Source organism: Neolamprologus multifasciatus, chromosome 1 (genome assembly GCF_963576455.1).
Source record: "Neolamprologus multifasciatus chromosome 1, fNeoMul1.2, whole genome shotgun sequence".
NCBI lineage: Eukaryota > Metazoa > Chordata > Actinopteri > Cichliformes > Cichlidae > Neolamprologus > Neolamprologus multifasciatus.
Genome location: NC_140439.1, coordinates 15283302 through 15307044, shown reverse-complemented (window position 1 = coordinate 15307044; position 23743 = coordinate 15283302). Strand labels below are relative to the sequence as shown.

Sequence of the window (23743 nt, the reverse complement as noted above, 5' to 3'; positions counted from 1 at the left end):
ACAGCAAAGCTAGTGCAGTATTTTTAGAAGTGTTTTATTACATCCTAAATCCTTAAATCATTATAATAATGTTCCTTGCTTGGCATTCAAGAATGGTGTCTCTAAACTTCCTTGGAGGGTTAAAAAACACCCACTAAGAAATCCTCCACCACACTCAGCACTCACGGTCCTTTTTTTTAAATTTGTTTGTTTGTGTAGTAGTTCAACATTCAAAGACCCTGAGCGAGCAAGCCTCAGAGACAGCGGTCATGGTGACAGCGACCAGGCTGACAGTGACCAGGACACCAACAAAGGCTCCTGCTGTGATATGTCTGCAAAAGAAGCCCTCAAGCTGAAGGCTGCAGGCGTGAAACCACCACCTCTGGAGCAAGGTGAGCCCTTACCGGAAAAAAATGTGATTACACGAGAAATAAAGGAGCGTCGTGCAGGCCAACACACTTGAATGAGGAAAAAAAGAAAAAAGGACTCAATTCGTTTTCTGTGCTCAGCTGAAGTTATTTGTATTAATGGTTGAGCTTTTGACTTGCCTGAGCGCTCCCAATCTGAACTTATACTTGGCTACTTTATTTCCCCTACTTTGTTCTCTGCACTTTTCACATTTAAAGTGCATGGGGGTGTGCGGTTGTATCGGAGGGTGTGAGCGAGTGTGCATTCTATACACGTCCTCAGTTTATCAAAGCAGACAAGCCCATTATGTTTTTATAAGCCCAACTACTTCAGCTTCTCCATTTAGTCCCCCTTCCTCGAGCACGCGTCTCTGAAACTTTGATAATGTAACATGGAAAATGACTTAGTGAGCGGCAGGCGATGTAGCTTTGTAGTGCGGTGATTAAATATGAATAATTATTCTAAGCGCTGCGGGTCGGGCAGATTACACATGACATGTGTAGAACAATAACTCCCCAGATATGAGTTGTTGGGGTCCCTCGCACCCCAGCGACCTCACATGATTCGTGCAGGGTCAGGGGAAGGAAGCAGGAAGTCAAGATCACACACGGGTGTGGTGTAAGGTGATTGGGTGGGAAGGTGAAATTCTCCCTGCGGTTTCAGCCAGTCGTGTACATCGGCGTGCATCATTACCTGCTAGGAAAAACACAGATTCCCACAGAGATACAAATTTCCCAAGTCTGGCTGACAGGATCCAGAAGTACAGTCCTGTATCCTGAACATGGATTCTCAATAATGACGCTATTAATCCAGGGAACAGACGGGCTGTTTTTACTTCTTGCGGAAGGACAATGACAATTTGTGCAACACTCTGTGCTGCAATATGCATGTTTCACTAGATAGCGTTTTTTTTTTTTCCTTTTCACTGGTTTTTAGAATGGGAAAAAAAGCCCACACATGTTGGCAAGAGAAATTGGACAATTAAAAAGCTCCATATGTTTCTCATTTTGAAAATGTTCTCATTTAATTGTCCAAGAGGGACTAAATGGATCGCATTTCTACACACAAGACACATGACAAAGGGAGACGAGAGAGTTTGGGGCATTAGTCGGCGTGCAAAAGCTGTTGCTGGTGGTGTCGGCCTTTGCGCCAGCTGCGACCCGTCCTTCCGCCCTTCCTGCGTGTTGCTTCGATCGGGAATGTCTTGTTCTCGTACAAAAGATCGCATCAATACGCACATATGCGCGCGAAGGCCAGCGGTGCTGGAAGCTCAGTGAAGGGCTATAAACTGCCTGTTCTCGCTCACTTTATTCTCACCCTCTGTTCTGTTTTCAACCCCGCTCCATGACTTTCGTTACACTTCTCTACCGCTCCTTGTTTGGGGAAATCGATTGATGTGAGATTAGACAGTTAACTGGCTGCAGCTGGCTGTGTTTTGCCAATAACATGCAGGCTTTGCTAGGCCTGTGGGGGAGGGCTGGAGCAGGAGGCCAAGCCCTGGTGCTGGAGTGGTAGTGAGAAGTGAGGTGTGGTAAACATCGCTCTGGCGGTGTTCCAGCTTGTCTTTATTAACTTGCAAAAATACCAGTTGAATGCTGAAAGGCCTCGCTGTGAGTTAAACCGCACCTAAATATTACACGATGCAGTCATGGTCAGTCACTCTCAGTACTACTGTTGTCTTTATTGGTACTGAATCATTTTATGCCTATTTGATGAGACTTTCTTTTAAAAAAATAACAAAAAATCAAAGAATAAAGGCAATAGAGGAAACTCAAACGTGAACTATTAAAAGGGAATATGATGTGGCTACAGTCAGGTACTGCCTAATATTTAAATAAAACTGTGTGTGTGTGTGTGTGTGTGTGTGTGTGTGTGTGTGTGTGTGTGTGTGTGTGTGTGTGTGTGTGTGCATTCTCGTGCTCCACATGGAAGGACACAGGTCTGTCTATTATCAGATGGGAGAAAAAAAGGAGAAAGAAAAGGGAGATTGTCATTGGTCACTGTCTCTGGGGTCGTATTCCTGCAGGCTTATTTTCTTCAGATCTCAGCACTTAGCATCTCCTTCATAGGTCTCTCTCTCTCTCCCTCTCTGCCCCCCTCCTCTCCTTCCCTCGTTCATCCCATCTTAAGTCCTCTGTTTCCCTCTAAGCGTAGCCCTCCCAATTACTCTCTGTAGCTCTCTCTGCTTTCCTGCCAGAACACTGCAGCCTCATTCACTGGCTCCGTATAAACAGAACTACAAGTGCACAAAGCATGTAGTTCAAGTCCCAATCAATTCCCAACCCTGTTTCAGTCATAGCCCCTATACTTGCTAGCTTGTAGCCTACAGCGTATCTACAACTGTGTCTTTGTTTTTTATTTTAATTTCTATTTTTAACATTCTCATTGGCTTTTTTCCTCCTTTCTCCTCTTTTTCAGTAACAGCCACGAGCAACATACATTAACCTCGTACCATCCGTGCAATCCGTCGCCTCCTCTGATGCTCAGTGTTCAGCAGTATCCTGCTAGACAACATAATCTGGACATCTTCGCACCACAGATCACTCTCAAATTGATTAATTAGCTCCGCAAAAGTGGTAGCAATGTATTAATTAAGCTTATATTAAGCTTATAATTAAGCGTATATCAAATGCATTTTTTTGCCAGTTTTAAACGCCGATTAATTGATGCTCCAGCGTGCCTGCAGCAGACATTAATGTGGGCTTGTCTGGCTCTAGCGAGTGGCTGGCAGCACATCGCTCGCCTCTGTGGAGATGACTGCCACAGTCGCTATCACGAACAGACAGGCGGCAGTGGTGTTGGGAGATGTTACCCACTGATATAGCTGTCTGAGCAAATGGAGAAAGAGAGAGAGAGAGAGCTGATGATGGAGGAAGAGCAGAAAGAATAGAAGGGGCCGGATGCTGTTTAACTGTACCAGCTGACCTATACTAATTAGCTGCGACTGGATTATGATAATCAAAACGCCTCCTGCCTTGTTTTAAAGAGAGAAACTCGAGTGTGACAGAAGAGGAGGGGGTGGGGGGCAGGGGGAGGATATGATACTACAAGGACAGTGTGGGTACAGTGAGGGAAGACAGCGAGAGACGTGTTTCTGTGACGGCATGGTAGAAAGCGATGAAATGTACTTTCCTCTGTTATTTGTTGAGGGGTGATAAAAAATCCCCACCCCCACAGCATCCCACAGCTCGTGAATGTCTCAGAATAAGGGGAAATGTCAGACTTTTGTCAATTTTTCGCACGCACACAAACTCCTGGCACAAATATGACTAAACAGTGATGTAAGTGCACGCACAGATCTGCTACATAAATAAATGATGATGCCGTATTTAGCTCTTCGTTTCCAAGATGGTTGTCTTCTCTGTAGGTGTTCAGCAATTTATGGTGATGAGAAGAGAGTGAGTCCTGGGAGCTGGGAGGCGAACAGTTTATATGTATAAATATATATATAATGGGTACATTTTATGAAATTGGATTACCTCCCTGGTGGATCCTTGCCTAAAAAGTTGGTAAGGGATCAAGAACGTTACAATTAGAACCCAAGAAATTTGAAGTTGGTCAGCATTGGCTTCAGATTGACTTCCTCTTTATTGTCAGTACTCATACTATGTCTTGGTCAAGGTATTTGCTGCTACAGCGGCTTAGTAGGTGGCTAAATAGACAGTTGAATAGCTAAAAACATACTGTTATGTTATGTGAACATAATGTGCAGTATGTGGGGAATATCTGCAATTTCAGTATAAAAGTATAAAATGAATTCCTTACTTTTATACATATAGGATATCATACTATATAACTATGCCTCCTTGGCTATAAAGCACATTATACATCACTTATTTTAATCATTAAAAAAATTGAGTCCTCACTATGGCCTTGCAACACTTTGGAGATAAAAATTAAAAGAGGGCATGACTTTACATTTTTACATCTGAAACAATCAGGAGAAAATTAAGTCTTTAAAAAGTTATGTTGTTGAATAATAAGCTTTCTCTTCCATTGCACACTGGGAACAAACTAACTATTCAGACTATTCAATCCATCTTAAACATTCACCCTAACCCTTCCCCCAGTGGCAGCCTTAATCTTAAAACTCCTGCTTTACTGTATTTTTTCAAAGGGTCTTGATTCCCCACAATCTCGGCCTTTTTCCTTCTTTTTTTTTTTCCTTTTTATTCGGAGCAATTAATTTTGAATCGCGTGTGAACCTTTTGATAAAAGAAAATGCAATTCCAAGATTAATTGACTGGTCAGAAGTCTGATCAGATGCCCTTTTCACACTTGTAGCCATGGCAACCTCTATCCTTCTCACTCTGGCCTTCAATAAACCTTTATCTGACTTGTGGAAAAGGCCGTTCCATTCAGCGTCATTCATATTTCATGGACAGATAAATGCAGACACGTTTTTCATAGGGTGGGTAGATGTGTATTACATCTCTAATTTGAATCCTTCTGAAATTGTATTCAGAATGCAGCTCAGTAAGAACACTGTCTGTTCGCTATGTGCACTTACATTATTGATACAAATAATGTAAACAGTGCTTATTGTGCTTAATCATGATCACAGTGTTTATGTTATTTGAAGATATTCATATTTAGCCTTTTTTGTGGCCAACTAATTCTACAAGGAACAAAAACACTGCGCACACATATTACTGAGATGTCATTGTATCCTTGGTTGTATTTGTTAGTGCAAAGCTTTATTATAAACAGAATTACGGTTTGTCACAGTCTGATGGATGAGTTCATGCCACTCTTTTTTTAAATAATAATTCTTTTGTGGGTTTCCTTTTAGGGATGAATTATTGCTTAGAATAAAAGTAAAGTTTTCAGTCAAAGTGAGTGAAAGACGGAGCAATCAGAAAGGAAAAAAAAGTTCAGACGCTGTGCAATAAAATAAAAAAAAGTCAAACTGCTGAAAGACAAGCTGCTTGAAGATGCATCCTTCTTCTTGAAACATTTCCGCCGGGCATTGAATCCAAATTGGAGTCTTGATGAAATTACGGCACAGCCAGAATGTGACTCCGATTCATCGGATGAAACTAAAAAGCAACAGCAACGAGGGAGCTGAAAAATGATGACTCAGTATCAGAAAACGTGGTTATTGATTCACATTCCTATTACTAGATTCTCCATACCTGTGATAGTTCTACACAGTGTAGCCTGCACTTAACTTAACCCCTGCCCAGTACTCTGTTTGTCCTGCATTGCTGCTCATTAAAAGGTTTAACAGGCAAAGGGAAAAATGAATATTACAATTGGATATACTCACAAAGGGCAGCTGTAATCCTTCTGGCCTGTCAAATAGTGGGCTGCTTAGGTGTGAGGGGTTTGAGCTTTAGAACTTGCTGGTTTTCAAATCTGCTCTTAATATCACAGCTTAATGTGGATCAAATTTTTCTGCAGATTCATCTTCATACCTCTTATAAATCTTAACGTGCAGTTACAACATTTGTACATAATCAGCTACGACAAATGCAGCATAATAGTTTCAATATGCAGTACTGTGCAGAAGCATTGAGCTTTCTGCACAGTACTGCTACTACTGAGCCTTTCATGTATGTTTCATTTTTTCTGCCTTTTAACTCATTTTCAGTCCAGTTCTTGTATCTGACCTTTGTTTAAAGCAATTACCACCGAGCTATAAATCATTTTGAATAAAAAAAGCACCTAATTCAATGAATGAACTAGTGTTGTGTCTATATAAAATAGACAACTTAGATGGAACCAATTTTAAATTGTATCTTTAGGCACATTGTTACCAGCAGCCTGTAAACAAAAGCACATATTTTCCTCCCATGTCTTTAGCTGAATTAAAAATGCCAGTTTGACAGGCACAAAATAGCATTTGTGGACCAACAAGGTGATTCCCAAAGAGCTATTAGCTGGAAACTTGGCATATCTCAGCGTGGTGTCCAGTGTGTCACAAAAAATTGAGAAAACTGAACCAGTGGAGGATGAAAAAAAAGTAGTGGAAGGCCTAAAAAATATCTTCCACATTCGATCAGTAACTAAAAACCAGAAGAAACAGGGGAAAAAGTCACCAAGGGCCTGACATAGGACCTCAGAGATGCAAATGGCCTTGCACTCGATCCATTTAGTACTGTTCAGTGAAGCCTCATCAGATTGTCTCAGTACAAGTTTGGTAGTCAACAAGCCATTCTTAGGAAAAAAGAGAGAAAAGGCTGAGGTGTGACAATTGGACAATTAGAAGCCTTTGATTCAAATCATCATATGTTTGTACGATGGAGGTCAGGAGAGATACAGCAGTGACTGTTGGGAGCTGCATTATAGCCAGTTGTGCTGGAGATCTTGTCAAAATTGATGAAATTTCAGATGCAGAAAAGTACCATCAGATTTTGATCCACCATGCAATACCATCTGGAAAGCATCTGATCAGCAACGGCTTCATTTTTAAGCATGGCAATGATCCCAAACACACTGCAAGTGCAGTAAAAAAACACATGTGACTAGAAAAATACACGATTGAGCACCATCAGTGATGGACTGGCCTCCCCACAACCAACATTATAGAAACAGTTTGGCTTTTGTAGGCTTTAAGAAGCATGAAGAATACTCCTGAAGACTGATTTTGCATCATATTCTGTATTTCAATGTATGTTTGCACATATATGTGTTTCAGTAAATGAAAATGTAAAAACGCACACACATATATATATATATATATATATATAAAGCAAAACTTTAGTGTGCACCCTGAGAGAAGGGGCATTGTTAATATGTTATTCTTCACACGATGTTAAAGTCTTTTTTTTCCTGCAGGTTAATGGACAAACATCTGCTGAGAGAGAGGCTTCGTCTGAGACTGTTGTAATTAGTCAGTTTGCAAACATTACTCCAAACAGGTAGCATATGGAGGAGTCATAGTTTCGTGTGATGCCGTCACATCTGTCTTTTTAAACATGATTAATTGAGGCCATCAAGGTATGTTTACACCCAGTGCTTTGTGTCTACACCAGCAGAGACATGCGTGTGCATGGTTCTGATGAACTCTTGCAGCGTGAGAGCTCTTTTTTATGCCTGTTGGCTCTTTTCGTGAGTAATCAGTAATTTAAAAAATAACAACAACAAAAAAACAAGCAGAGTTTTAGTTTCTCCTTATTAAGTATCTGTCCTTTCTTAGTATCAAACCACTAGAGAATCCATTTATAAGTGTGTAGCATGGCCTTGGGTAGTAGATTAGAAAATCGACCGTCATCTGAAAACAGCAGATGCTCGTGTTTCTTCTTACTGTTTGTGCAAGCCATTGAGAAGCGAGGATTTGTCTTTCATCTTCTCGTGCTCCTCGTCTTCCCAGCTTTCTGTGTCCTGTCCCTGACTGGGCTGATAGTCTGATTCATGGCAGCATCACCAGCCACTTCCCTGGTGGGGAAAATGAGAACCATCAGCAATCTGGACTTCTCACTCAAAGTCAAATAAGATTTGTGAGTGTTTGTGTGCTCATACACATGTGCCAGATCCTGTGTTCACCCCGTTCTTAGAGGATGTGGCGGTATCGCACAGCAGTGAGGCGATTTGCAGCTAAGCTAGTGGAATCCTGTTGAAAGCCTAAAATCTTGTGGGGTGAAGGGAGGGGAAATATCACAGTCTTAGGATTTCTTCTCTCTCATTACGGGAGATTGAAAGGGATTATTCTATTTTCCTCAATACACAAAGTTTTATTAAATTCCACTGTTATGATTGCAGTTCACGAAGGGTAATGTCCGTTCTTGTGTCCTTCCTCTCGAGCTGCAGCTGATGAGCTTGGCTGCAGGAGTGCGAGTTCCACCTCTAAACCTGGGCCCGACTGCATGGCGCATCACCCCCTGATCCTCATTCAGCTAGTGAAGCCTCTCTCAAGCACTGTGGCACCACAGTGTTGGAGAGGATTGATGAATATCTCAGACTCTTACCACTCGGGCCGTAAATCTCTGACATTATCCCTTTCCCCTGGTAGCCGCAATGAATAATTACGGCATGTTTATGGAAGCAGTGAGTAAAAATATGTCTTATTTCATTCTAAGCACCATTATAACCTCTCGACATAGCATGATTGGACTTCTGATCTTAAAAACTCTGCAGGAAAAAAAGAAAAGAAAAGAAAAACAACACAGGGAATGCGTTTCTCCCGCTGAACCTGAATGCTTACAGGTGCCCCGGCACCTCTCTCCTCGCACCGCTGTGTAATGAGAACATGACAGGGCATTAATCCAAGTGTGTGTCCGCTCATAATACATCGAGAGGACACACAAAGCCGTTAAACGCTGTGAGAATGTTACTGGAAGCTTGATGAAAAAAATGTAGGTGCCCTAAGTATAGGGATTAGAGTCATGGAGATTTAAACATAATCACACTTCAACCATATTGTTAGGGCTTCATCCACAGTCAGGCCAACTGCAAAACCTCAGGGATGATACAGAGTATTAAAACACTCGGTTACATTCAACTGTTAACCCAGAACTGCTTCTGTCTTCTTTGTTTTGTATCAGACGCCACACCTGGCAGATGAATTTGTATGCGTTTGTTTTACTGCCTCATTTGAGCGTAATAGAGCTTAGAAAGCTGGGCTGGGCGGTTTGAATAGTTTGCATGTTTCATATTTACAGTTTATACACGCACACAGTCTTGCTTGCTGTAAACACACTAGTAGTTCATATCATCATCGTCGTGTTCATCATCCAGGGAGCGTAGGCTTTCATTCTGCAAACGTAACAAAAAAAAAATAACTGCCACATGTGTTTGCGCTCTACACACCATCACTCACCCTGTGTGCGTGCACGGGAGAGAGAGAGACACAATCCAGTTATTTATCAGTTCCATCATCGTGACAGACGTGTCTCCTCTCCTAGTTGTTCTCTTTGTAATCACATGAACAACAACCTTGTAGATGTAGTGTCTGTACTGTAAATTAAATTAACATTGTGTGCCTGAGCCCCATGGCTGTGCAGCTCTTTTCTTTTTTCTTTTTTTTTTCCAGGCGATAACCTCTCCCTGGAAATTAGATTTGCGATTACAACCAACACAATTAGGGTATTATCTTTTCTAACTTTTGATTCAAAGATATTTTAAGATAGAAGATCTCGCACGCTAAATTCCCGGGGTTCTGGGGTTTTTTCAGCTCCTGGGTGGCACGTTGAGTATTCGTTTAGCGAAAAACATCCGACAGGCTAAACGGTTATTTGGAAGTGGTGTGTGTCTGTTAGATGCACAGACTGAAGGGCAGCAATAACTCCTGTCACCCTGGTTTGCAAAAGGCTGATTTAGTGGGTTTTAGAGCGGGCAGTGTATTACAGTCAGACCGTCCTTGTGGCTTTTTTTTTCTGCATTAAAAACAAAATCATCGATCATTGTGTGACACTGAATTGTGGGCTGCGAAATGACCATTTTTTCCCTCCACACCCCCAACTATCCAAAAGTTAAACAAAAGAACAGTTACGAGGCAAGTTTGTTGTCACAGCGCCACTCTTGGAGTATGTGCTGCAGAGCAGCAGCAGAATTGTTCCAGTATCTGCTCTCAGTGGGTGAAACATGTTGTCCAGCACAGCAGTAGGGAGGATACTACGGAGCAGATTATAATGATACAGAACATCGTCACTCCCTGGACCAGAGCCACTCCGCGGCCATCTGTCCTCTTTCCATGGACAGCCGGGCATTTGTGCTTTTGTGTGTGTGTGTGTCTGTGTGTGTGTTAGAGAGTTTCCGATGTAATTCTAGACATTAACCAAGCTCTTTTACATATGCTTTGATAGCCTCTGCTTCCCCCCTATCATTTTTCAGCCGTATACATGACCATTCTCATCTCTCTCTCTCTCTCAGCGCTCTCTCACGTACACCTCTGGGTTTCCAGTTTTGAGGCACGCTAGGGTTTTACAAAGTAAAAATATCTAACTTGTACTGTTAATGAGCAAGGCGCTGCTTGTTTTGCTGCTCTTCAAATCATTATACATTAGATTCAAATGGAAATTAATTAACTGACTAATTGACGGTTGTCATTCTTTGCAGTGCTTACAGGCAAAAGATGAGTTTGTTAGTGGGGGAAAAACAGTCCTTGAAGGTTTACTGCTGTTGCAGATATCTGTTGCTATCTTGGCTCTCAGAGCAGTGCTGGCCTCGGGAGTTTTTGCCTTTTTGCTTTTGTGGTAATTTATGACCTACTTCCACTTTGAAAACATTTTTTAGAAATATCCAGATTTGATTTTATTTATTTTTATATATTTTGAGACCAAAGTTAAATCTTTTATATGCCAATCTCACAATAGCTTCCTTTAACTCTTTCTAAGTCAGCAAGCACCTGCAAAGAAGAAAAAAAAAACCCAAACAGTTATTTATGAAAGTAAATCTGACCTTACCTGTCATTAAAGAAAGCTCCTAAACTTCAGGAACATCCTGTATAACTAGTATTAACCCTACATGTTGTTACCTGTTAGCCGTTATGCTCTTAAATGCACTGCACACGAACTTAATGATAGGGCTTGATATAATTTCTACTGTGCTGTTCCTTTGCTATGGACAACACAAGGTGAAAGTAAAAACTCGGTCTCTGCAGCTGCGGCATGGCCAGACAGTGAGTTGCAAACACCAAATGAAAAGCAGTTGTTTGCACGGATGATATGATAATGATAATGTCCAGAGCTGTTATAAAAAAATACAGTTGAAGGCCTCAGCAGAGTACAGTGGAACCACGACTTAAAAAAGTAATTTGTTCCCAAAGGTCTTTCGTAAGTCGAAAAGTTTCGTAAGTCGAAGCACCTATCGCGACTTTTGAGTGAACGATAGGCTATAGGCTAATTGCCGACTGCAACAACAGCGAAGCACAAGTACGAAAGCCAAGGGGTTGTCACATGATTCGAAAGGTATTGTGGGCATTCTGGGCATTCTGGGCTCAGCCAATCAGAGCCAGCGGATTTTATTACGCGGGCATTTTGCCGTAACACGGGCAGAAATATTGCCGTTAAGTGCCTTCGTAACTTGAATTTTTTGTTAAATGGGGTATTCGTAAGTCGGGGTTCCACTGTATATGTGAGTAGAATATGATAGTGAGTGACAAAGTGAAGGTTATGTTTTTACTTTAAGTTAACATCTATCAGACTGCTTAAAAAGAATACTGATTTGATTAAACTCCCACCTCCAGCGAGCGTGATCGCTTTCAAATCACGAGAAGCAACAGAGCCAAGAGGATAAAGGCTATAAAATTTGAGACACATTACAAAGGTCACAGGAAGTGACATGTGACAGTTCATGTTTTAGTTTTTACAATCATATAATTGTATTTACATGCTGTGTTTTTGCACCCTTTTTTTGTCTTCAGTAAAATACTAGAAATTGGAAGTTGTGCCTTTGACAGCAAGAGTTGCCCGTTCTGGGTACAGTTCGTATTTTTAATGGGCTGAGGATTATTCTATGCTTTACTCTAGCCCAACGTTATGCTATGGCTTTAAATGAAGCACATATAACATCTGCCTTCGTTACAGAGTGACTGACGGAAAGACACAGCTTTTACCTTTAAGCGGGGCCGTGTTACATATGTCAGATTCACACCTCTAGACAGTTCACACAAGTAGAGATGCCCGTTCTCTTGTCAGCTTTAACAATATCGTGGGAGGTAAAGTTATGGGTTGCAGAGATCTTTCTTTTTTTCCACATGACTTTGTTTCTGATCTCACCATCCTGCTATCTCTTAATGAATTCTTGTCTCATTTAAGGCAGAAGCTCCGGTGCTGGATTCAGAGACTGTAGATATTGGTGCAGATTTTTTCTTCTGCAGTGATATCTGCTTTTACTGACAATAATAGTCTGAACACTGAATCCCTCGTTTCTAACAGGTACATAGTGTATTTGAGGTTCCAGGTCTGAGTTGGTGTATGTTTTGCATGTTTCATGTCCTCTGAAACGTAAACATTACACCGGATATCTTTTCTTCTGAAAGTATTTAACTTAAAAACACCGACCCGGCTTAAAGAGGGCATCTCAACATGATGTTATAATACCAGTGGTTTTGTGCGTGTGCGATTTAATAAGGTGTTCACAATCAGTTGACTAAAATGTTTTGTGAGATTTGGATGCCACGGTGCTGTATAGTTGGACTTGTATTGTGCTCAGTTATACAATATTGAGTGGAGTACCAATATGAATTATAAAAACAACAAACGACAGATTGTTTGATCAATTCTGTGCAGTCGGCTACAAAGTGGGCGAATTACTCCACTTTGATTATGTGAAAATTCCTGCAGTGAATTCTGCACATCTTCCTCTGAATCACTGAGATGCGAGTGCGAGTCCCCCTCTGTCTGGGCTATTTTCTTGGCTGATGTAAATGAATATCTGTGGTGCCCTGGGGCGTTGTTTCCCCATGTTACACAGCATCAGGAACCAGGGAGATAAATGGGCTTGGCCTGTCCAAGGCATCGGGACTTCTTCTCTGCTCAACCATAACTAGTAATGTCCTTTCATCCTCTGCCTGCAGTGCTATAGATAATGGAGTATTTGAAGAAGAGGAAATGCTAAAACAAAGAGACGAGATGTGGTTTATGTGATGGCAGTGGATGGGATAATCAAAAATGTCAGAGGAGAAGCAAATGTGATATAATATAGAGAAATAGCAGTGGGGTTTGAATGCATGAAATATATATATAGACAAATATAAATGGATTAAAATATAGGAAATCTAAGAAACAGTTGCAGAAAAGGAAGGAAGAATATCTCAGGCAGTTGTAAATAATCAGAGGATGAGAAAATCTCATGGGTGGTTGGATGGAAAGATGGATGAAGAGGGGCGGGACAGCAGGCAGGCTCCATGGGAGATTGGCTTAAGTAGCATGGTGCCTGGCTCCCCTGCAGTCACTGAGCCTCAAGTTCAAATTCAAAAGAAAGAAAACCTGTCAAAGCAAACACATGCCCTTCTAACACACGCCTAAACCCAATCACATGCACACAAAATCAGGAAGTTCTTTGGTGTCACTGTAGCAGCATAAAAAGAAAGAGCCCTGAAAAATGTGGGATGAACCATTTGTAACATAAATGTAACTTTGTGCTGTTTGCCCTAGTAGCCGCAAGAATTTCATCAAACATCTTTTTCACATGCTTGACGGCGCACTATAGCTTTCCCTTACCGAAGGAGATCGAGAGCATGTGTATATGTGTCTCTTTGCGAGCATGTGAGGATGGCAACTGGGAGTGTTTTTCTCCGATAACCTCAGTTTGTTACTTTTTGATCCTGCTAAATTAAGATAAGGGGCTTGGTTAATTAAACTGTCACATGGCAATACCTTGAGGAATTGCCAGGCCAACGCAGATTTAATTGGGTGGCTGCAAATGTCCCCGCGTTGCCTCTCTTTTTCGCGAAGCAGCCCCACAGATGGGGAGAAACACCCTCATGGCTACTGGCAAAAGACTCACGAATGACAGACATGAACATTTTAATAAAGAGGGGTGGAGCCAACGAAAGGTTGATCTGATTGCTAATGTGCTACTGTAAATGCTGTTCCCATAGCTTCCTGCTTTACAGGGTTAACGCTAGGTTAGACTTAACGGGACGGATTTTAATTGCTACTTGAGTATGCGCGAGTGAGATTTGTGTAATTCTTCTGTACATTGCAGGCGTCTCCTCAGTGCATTAGCTGCAAGGGTCTCCAAAGCCCGGTGGACAATGTCAGCAAGCTTAAGATGCATCTGTAATCACCAGCAGCCAATTAACAAGCTGACCTCACCTTCCCACCTCAAACCACAACAAAGATCTATTATGGAGATTTGGAAGGCTTGCAGTGTAAACAACTAAGTGCGATGGATCTTCCTACAGTGCTTATGGGTGTTTGCATACACGTGCTTCATTGAAATTCAGACATCAGATTGATGTTTTGCTGATGTGTAGGTTTTTCTGTAACAGGTTTAAAGAAAGCATTTGATCAAAGCACATATCCCCCAGATCCATTCAAGTTTTGCTTTTACTGTAGGAAGCTGAAAGTATTTACCAGAGTGTCCTATCACGCATAAACACACTGCGTGTTTTAACTCATGTTACTCATTTTAAAGGGAAGTGGCAGCAATTTGCGGACACACAATGAATGACGTTAATTGAAATGTTTTAATCTGATGCAGTTTTTAGAAAATCAGCACCGCTGAGATTAGTGTAGGCTCTTTAGCGGCGTTGTGGGGTTAGTGTTGCTGGAGGACATTTCCTTGAAAGCGTAGCGCCCATTCAGTGGCGATGTTTTGAAAACAGTTGTCCATCTGACCCCGGAGGTGATCAAAATCTGCCTTGATTAACAAGTGGGAAATCTCGGTAATGGTCCCTTGTGCTGACTCTCATCCCCTCCCAAGTGAGGATCAAAGAGGATGAAGTTTTGAGCCCAGGGATAATCTAGTTCCCTAGATTGTGATAATGCTGCTCGGGATGATCGTGTGGATCAGAGCGGGTTGGGGCGTGCTCGTGCCTGTGGGTTTTATGCTTGCATGTACTTGTGCGCCAATGTGTTGGTGCTCAAAAGAGAAGAGGCAGACAATAGCAGAGTGAGCCACTGAAATAGTACACATAGCCTGATGGAAAATAGGATGTTGCTGTATCTAGGCAACCACATCAGAATTCAAGACATATCAAACAACAGGTGATCGCCACCATCTTCCTTTTTAATTTTAGGCAGATTAATTGTGATCAGATATTAATTGATGGTTTGCAACAATGCAGCTGTTTACAAACAAATTGCAGTTTGACATATTTAGACAGGCAGACATACGTGGGTACTGCTCTTTGATACAGTACCTACAGATGAAGGTGATATGCTTGAAGGACAAGGACGGTTATCATTTATTCCACAAAATTTCAATAGATGATGTGTTACTATGTGGATACAATTAATAGATCCTTTTTGAAGAAATGACTTCTTTAAAACATTTTTCACAAGTCTCTACAAGTCTCTGACATTGACTGTGCTTCACTTGTGAGATGTTAGCAGGTGCTGCCTCTTCAAAAGCATTTAATTAGAATTGATAACTTGGCCATTCATAGCCATCAATTCTTTTGTTCTTGAGCCATTACTTAGGATCATTACCCTGTCCAAAGTCAGCTTACGATTCAACAAAGGATGACCCCAGGTTAAATTTAGCACTCATAACATAATTTCTAGTTGGATCAAATGACTGCAAGTTTTAAAAGTCTGTGACGCTGCCTGTGCGAAGATTCAGAGTTGGTCTAAAGCGGCTCAATTTTGACAAAAAACTGTTGTGATCAGTATCTTCATCTTGATTTTTTCACATGATTATTCATTTACCCAACAAGCAATATGGGGTTACTAAACTTTAAAGTATGCATTTTCATGTGCTTCATTTCCTCCTAAATTTTAACTTAAATGAAGTGCACGAATGAAAAAAAAAGGTTCACGTTATATCGAGTTTAACACCTGCCAAGCACTCATTGCCCCCTGCAACTATCTATGATTCATCTGTCCAGAACACATTATTTTAAAAACGCCTGGTTTGCATTATTCCAATCTGTAATTTAGCTCTAATGTTTTTTTTTGGTCAACAAAGGCCATTTTTGTGGCACATGTCCCAAATACATCAGATTTGCCAAATTTTGTTCTGACTTTAGACTTGTGTGCCTTGACATTGTCGACTAAAAGAGTTAGCAGCAGATCCAATCGTTTGAATTTTGAGGGATTCTTATGAGCTTCTTGGATCGTCACATGGTCCTGGAGTTTCAGTGTCTCTCCAGTAGAGCTGAATAACAAAGTCTTAGCTGTGCTTTGGCTGGTTGGTTGGTTTGTTGGTCTTGTTGAATTTGGAGAGGGGACCAATACCGGATCAGATTGGCAGATATTTGAAATCTGCCTCTTGCTGGTCTCAAGGATCACAAACTTTTGAAGATCTTAGTGATTATTTGAAGTGTTTGGGATTAGACTGGATGACTGGATGAATCGTCATCGGGTTCTCTGGCTATTCTAGTTAGGACTGCAGCAAGTTCAGCATTTAAACCCATTTAGCAAAAAACATAGATTTTAATTTGAAATGATGGAAAGCTGCTAGTGCTAGCAAACACTCACTTTGCAAACCAATCTGTTGTTGTGTGAAGCTTTAAATTTTGCTCAATTTTATTTTGAGTTTTCGGAGTTTTTTTCTCAGTTTTACATTCGATTTTTTTTCTTTTTCTTTCTTAGGAAATAAGTTGCCAGGAAAATCACTAAAACAGAAAGCTCTTCTTCTTCTGCCACGATGGCACCACTTTAAACCAAAAGAGATTTAAAGCAGCCAGGCTGTATCTGTCAGATCCTCAGGAGGTATTTATTTGTTGCCCTAATATGAAACACATAATTGTAATCTTTATGGCTTTAAAGGTATCCAAAATTTATATGGATTAATTTTTAACAATTTATTTAAATAATGAAGATGGTCCCATTTGCTCAGGAGCATCACTGTTATTTCTTGCCATAGTTTCAAAAAAGTTACAGTGTTTGCTTGTTCAAGTCTGTTGAAAAATTCAACAGTTTATGAGATGTTATGTTCATCCAGTGCACCTCTTTTGGTAGAAAAAAAAACAACATTTGCAGTGTGAAACAGCAACAAACTGGGACTTTGTTTATGAGTTTGTTTGGGTTTTTTTTTTTGCTTTTCTTTGCGACTTACAGTTTGCAAAATGACAGTAAGCTTAAGCTCTGCTGAATCTCATTTAGGTCTTAACTTCCCTGTTGTTCTGCATGGTCTCCTCCCACCCTGATCTGTGTCTGGTGTTGGTGTCCAGCTGTTCCATCAGCACGACAAGTGGTTCAGGAAACTCCCTCATTGTTCACTGACCAATCGCAAACACACCAGAATGCTGTCAACGAGCATTTTCCACCCAGTGGTTTGCATTTGCCTGCACCTGTGGTTTCGGCCCAGAGGGCATGGGATGCATGAAGGGGGTGCGGGGCAAAATAGGAAGAGGCTGGGCACTGGCGTGGAAAGGAAGTCAGATTTCGGATTAGACTGTCTTTCTGTCTGTCGAGATTAAACGTAATAGATTCATTCTGAGTTTCCCTCTTTTTGTTGTGTTTTCCTCAAAATGGATCAGAGGCCAGCGAAGCCTTACTACCCACCCGTATTTGCATTTTCGCAATTTGCATGAACTCATTGGAGCTCGGAGGCAACTTACGGTTGTGTGTGCACATGTGCAGGCATGCGTGCGTTCCTGGCATGTGCTTTGTAATTTGACAAGCAAAATAAAGAACTAGTCCAAACAATCTAATAAACGTGGCCGAAAGAAGCTGCGCTGCATTCCCTGGGTTATTGGCCCCATATCACCTGGAAATACAAAGCGTTTATTTTCCAACATTTACTGGAATGTTAAGAAATTACATTCACCGCCCCTCGCTGACTTATCACATGTTGTAACACTGTATCACACTGCAGCTGAGAGCCTACTGAGGAGAGTTACTAGGATAGATGCTCAGTCTGCACTGCAGTGCTTTGCTAGCCTGGGTTGTGAATCTTATCAGGCAGAGTTGTGGTAGTGGATTTTGTGTGTGTGTGTGTGTGTGTGTGTGTTTGTGAGTTTGTGTGCCTGCGTGTGTGTCCAGGCCCCTCTGGAGTCCATTAATCCCAAATCTAACAGACTTACTGCAGAGGCAGCCTTTGATGTGTGCTGAATCCCTCTCTGGAATATTGGATGCTGCTTCCATAATACCCACTTCCCTCTCTCTTGTCAGGAATACATTGTTTTGTTTTTCCCCCCACGACGCTGATATTGTCCGGCAGGACAGGTGGCTGCTGTGTTATGAGTTTGTTTACAATTCAGGTGTGTTTTTAGTGGTTCTGTGATCTGTAATTTTACATCTCTGAGCTCCTTTAATCCCATTCTTATCTTGTGTAAGCCTTCTAATCTTTGACCCTAATCTTAAAGCGTCACATAGAATGGGGCAGTGCAGATTGACAAGAGTTGTTTTTCTCGCCTTCAAATTCAATGCATACATTTGTCAGTGAGAGCTGGGGTCCTCCAGCCTTGTGGTTTTCTGTCTTCTGAGTTGAGTCTGAAAGGTATTTATTGTTATATATTTCTATTTATTTGTGTTTTATTGCAGTGGCCTGGACTTGAACCCAGCCTATTTTAAAGCCTCGCGCTTATAACCCTCTAGTCTCAGGAGTGAAACAGATGGAGAGGCAAAGAAAGTATAAATTAGATATTGAGATGGAAAACACATTTCTATTTGAAATGATTATCCTCCCCGACGGCTATACTAATAGACTGTTATTGCATTTCCGTCAGTTTCTTTTAATCTAATCATGCTTATAAACAGATGAGTGAGAGTGTTAGTGTTTGTGTATATTCATCCATACAGAGACATAAGCAACCAGTGTCTAGACGGCAAACACCAATTTGGCTGGCGCATGGAGGAACATCAATGCTAAAGCAATGCTGCTGAAACACTAGGCATGTTCTTCTGCATGGAGAGGAGATTGCAGTGACAGACAGAGAGCGATAGGAGGTGGAGGAGGAGGTGGCGCAGCAGAAATAGAGAGGCTGGCAGAGCTCGCTGTTGCTAATACATCCAAAGTGTGTCAGTTAGCTCTCTAAATGTGTTAGGCCCCGGGGCTGAGAAAGCCAACACCATCGACTCAACCTACCGCACTTCACCTTTCCACTTAGCCTCTGTTCAACACCTGCCAATATCCTTGGAGGGGGTGGGTGGGGTGGGATGGTTGGCGGCGTGGGGGTTTTTCCAGTGCTGCTCATTGGCACGACTGATCAGATGACTCGGTGCTAAAGTGTACAGTTTTCCTATTATACATATTAGTCTCATGAGTACACGTCCTGAAGTGCTGAATTTAGAGAAGGTAGGTGGTATGCAGCGTGGCAGGTAGCTTTACAGTTGGTGTGCTTTCACACTTACTTCCCTCCTTTGGCAGCTTCGCTCCAGTGTTCAGCAGGCAGTCGGGGTGTGGGTGATCCCATTTTATGACAGTAAGTCATCATACTATTTTTTATATGACAGATCATGCATACAGAAGAAGTCATTTTATTGAATATATGCCATTTATTGTGTAGCTAGTATTAACTTGTGCCATAATATTTAAAAATACATGTAAATGGTGTACATTCTTGAAAAAATTATATATATATATATATATATATATATATATATATATATATATATATATATATATATAGTGCATGATCTGATATTCTCGTGTTGCTGTTCTTCTTACGTCATCATAGTAATGTTAGTTAAGCATCAACATCGCAAGTGACCAATGATGTTGTTAGCCAGGAAGTTATCACAAGCAAACCCGGCATTTACTGCATTTTATTAATGAATAAAGGAAAAGCTTAAAGTGTTGATCATTTCTTCTAAAATATTTTTTTATATAAATGAGGGTCTTTTTCTCTATGACATCAGAACAACATGACTAATGTTGGTCCTGGACCAACATTATTATGATGATGCAGGAACAACAACAACAACTCAGATCAGATACTCCGTATGATGTAACAGCTGATCCATCCCTTATTTATTTCATCATTTACTCCAACATTTTTGCACTCTGGACCTTTGCGCATATAAATAGACAATAACAATATGTAGAGCATATATCACGCTGATATTGTCCGTATCCGGAGGCAAGTTCCCTGTATGTGTGCGCGTACTTTGCCAGTAAAGCCGATTCTGATTAAAGGAATTGTGATTACACTCGATTAATGTAGACAGACTGACTTTCTGTGCTCCAGTGAGTCAAAGTGGAAGAAAAATGAAAATATTATGCACACTCTAACAAGCAGGCTTGGCCTGTCAGATTAGTCTGTTTGAAAACATCTGAGTGGTGTCATGTCAGGTACGTGATTAAATTCACATTTTTTTTAATTTTTTTTTTGTGGAGGGTTTTTTTCACCCACGGGATGCTTTTAGTTCAGCCGAAGTAATGTAAGAGAAATACACATTTTTAAAAGTGTCACTAAGAAATGTGAAATGCTCTGGTTGGTTGGTTTTTCAATTCTGTAGAATTTAGTCTGAGAAAAACGAATGTCATAGCAAATCACAAGGGTTTGTCCTCCATCGTCATCCAGTAATATTTAAGGCTTCTTGCAAAAATTATGATTAAAAAAATAGTGATTTGCAACACCAATACTGATACTTGGTAATTGAAGAATCTGATAGATTGCACAAGATTTTCTTCTTTCACACACATTAAACAAATTTCCAAAATTTTTATCAAGTATAATTATTTATGAGTTCTTGCTACGACAACATAACAATGCGGTTCAGCTAATATATAATATGTATCGCTGATATTGTTGATCAGGCTCTGCTTTTTTACATGCTAAGGAAACAGTATTGCTAGTGGCAACAACCTGTCGAATATCCACAAGGCTTGCAGAATTTTCCATTTGCCCTTCTTTTGTATGATAATGCATTTTATCTCAGACTTCAGTTGCAAAGCAGAATAGTGCTATCATTTGATATGAGGGAGAACCATGTCCTAATGCAATAGTTAGGTTAGTACTATTCTGCTTTATGCTGTGTGTGTAAGTGTTGTATTACAGTGATGGTTCTGTGGAGACAGAGCGTCAGAAGCACTTTCCCTAATCCTGCTAAAGCAGCACACATGGGAATGATTACTTGCACAAAGCCATGACACTCTGAGTTGTTCAAATCCTTTTGTTCAAAAGAGAGCGACAAACAGAGGGGCAGACAGAGAGCGGGAGACAATAAAAGAAAGTGATTTAATTCAGTAAATGTGACATCATTTTATGTCTAGTTGATCTTCTTGTTGTATGGGTTGCCCGAATGAAGCCTCCACAGTTCTCCGTGTTGTTTTGGGTCGGTTATCAGGACAGGGCCGCTGCGCTTTATTTTTAGGCAACAAATCGAGTCAGTTTAAGAAAAGATCCCCCAATTCTAGAGCAATGGAAGTGGATCATTAACGCAGCATGGCTAAAATGTAAAAATTAGTCGGAGGGAAGCACTTCAAAAGACGACCCTATGTGAATTAGAAACAAAAGGTTTCCTTTCATTCTTTCTTTAATAGGGTGTTTTAAACCTGTTTTCTCCTTGGATAGAAACAGGATTTCTGTAATGAGCTGGTGAGTCACTGATTCTCTCGGCTTAATTTTTTTTTTAATTCCCTGCCTCCTCCCTCTTTTTTTTTCTCTTTCTCTCTCTCACTTTATTTCTTGTGCTCACTGTCTCTCTAAATGGGCCAAGGCAACTTTCTTTGCCGTCTACTGGGGAAAGGAAGTAGATTAAGGCTGTTAACAGGCAGAAGGATGCTGATCAGCCTTTCTGGTCTCTGCTCTAATGCTCGGTCCATACTGTGCTCCTTAGGATCCTCCTGAGGATCCTGGGCTATAGGCTGCCTTTGAACACATTGCGTTTGTTTTGAACTGGCATGCGGTGGAAGAAGTGCTGTTTTACTGAAAAGCCCATTTGATTCGCACAAATATACCCCAAAACGATTTAAAAGTGTCATGCAGAGACGAAGACAAAAGAAGAGAAAAAATAGAGTGCACTGTCTTCACATCTGCAAACAGTAAGTAGTAGTGAGTAGAAATAAAGCATTGTGCAGGCCTGCTGTGTCTATTTGTGTTGCTTATGAGTGAACATGCTGTGATGCACACACTCTAAAGACAAGGCACACACAAGTACGCTATATTTAGATGACAAACTGCCATAAACCCAGGCTAAAGGGGGAAGAAATAAACAAAAGAGAGAGGGGGGGAGAGAAGCAAGGCGGTCCAGAAGCATCCCCTGTCACGGTGCAATCCCCCATGTCCTAATTACACAGGCTTAGAGGAAACGGAGGATTAGCCACTGATTCACCACGCTTCTCGCCTCATCTTCTAATAAGTTCCTTTCTTGTCTCCTTGCCACCCTTTGTGCCACCCTCCATGTCTTTCTCTCCAGGTAAAGGTAGCAAGATACTATTGACTTGCGGCTTTCTCTCTTTCTTTGTTACATCTTGTCGGCATGCCTGGCTCAGAGAGCATGAGCATGTTTTACTTTCAAACACGTCGCCATAAAGACTCTTAAAGAGGTGTTTGAAACTATTACTCACCTGTGGATCTGTTTTTGAACATTTATGTAGTTCTACATGCTTTCAATATAAGAAAAAAACATTTAAAGATTATTGATAGTACAATTTCTATATTTCTTTTTACAGATATTTAAAATATTTTTTGTAATCCTGTATTTATATGACTTTATATGGCTAATGCCAAACGCATATTGATAACCCATTGCAGGATGTTTGTGAGGAATTGTCTTTAAAGTCATCTGGACTCTGGCAACATTAAGATTTTGTTAAATTAACTTATGATAAACACATTGCATTGGAGCTGATTAGTGCAGAGTTGTTGTAGAGGTACCTCGTATAAACAATGGCTAATGTTCTTCAATGCTATAGATTTTTCAGATTTATTGTTTGCCAGGTATAAATAGCTTAATGACAGTAGGATAGATGTCTGAGGGCTGTTCCTCTCAGACATCTATATCTAATAGCTTCCCTGTGGCTACTCTCTTGAAATTGCTCCACCATTAAAACACTTACAGGGTGAAAGAAAGAGGAGCGATCTATTGCCAGAGGAAATGTGAATTATACAAGGTCTTAAGTCACAGGTTGGAAAGGAAGACTTTTTTTTTTCGATGGGGTTGGGAGGATTGTCCGTGGAAAGAATCTGTCTTGACTGACCATACAATTTTTAGTGAGTGTCTCTGACTGCCGTGAACACAGAATACTCAGAGCTGCTGCATGCTCGATAATATTTTTCTTTCTTTGTTTATTCTGCGGTTAGCCTTCTTTTCCTTTGTTTCTGTGTCTCCAGCATTGAAAATCTCTTATTGAAGAACACGCAGAACTTGGCTGAGCAGGTTTCTCAAACACAACAGTGGGAAACTTTGTCACATGTCGAAGATGTGGTTACAGATAAACAACAGTTTGTCTGTTCTCAGCTCTTTTTTGGCTTTGAATAGGTTCCCGTGGCCGTTTTTTTTTTTTTTTTTTTTTACTGTGGAACCTGTTCTTCTAGTCTGAGATTTGCCTGTCAACAAACAGAAATGCTGACATTCACCTCTTTTTATCGCACTTGTGCGTAGGCTGACCTTTGCTAACAATTAAGCGGGTGGAAATCTTCAGTAATTGATATTTTTGTCAGGGAGCTCATTGATTGTGTGTGAACTGCAAGTCTAAAACATGTTCTCAAAATGCACTAAATTCAGGGAAGGCTATTCATATTCGAACTGGGTATATTAATTGAGGTTCATTAAAAACCAATCGATATGTCCTCAAGTTGCCTGCACACTGGCACGGGAAAACTCTAAGTGGTCACTCCACAAGGACGTCAACAGGCACACACATGTGCGCTCACAAGCAGCAGCAGTTATAAAACCACGTAAATCATTTG

At 40.9% G+C, this 23743-nt stretch overlaps 1 protein-coding gene across 3 annotated transcripts in view; it reads left to right on the top strand.

The window, feature by feature from the left end:
- pcdh17 (protocadherin 17) overlaps positions 1-23743 on the top strand; it is a 73427-nt gene that overhangs the window by 29675 nt on the left and 20009 nt on the right. For 2 of the 3 annotated variants that reach the window (XM_085176850.1, XM_085176774.1), the window contains exon 4: positions 199-371. In XM_085176850.1, coding sequence (XP_085032976.1) covers positions 199-371 — 173 coding nt within the window. Of the gene's footprint in view, positions 1-198; positions 18385-23743 lie in introns of all 3 variants that reach the window. The other variant, XR_014876803.1, reaches the window with a different exon arrangement.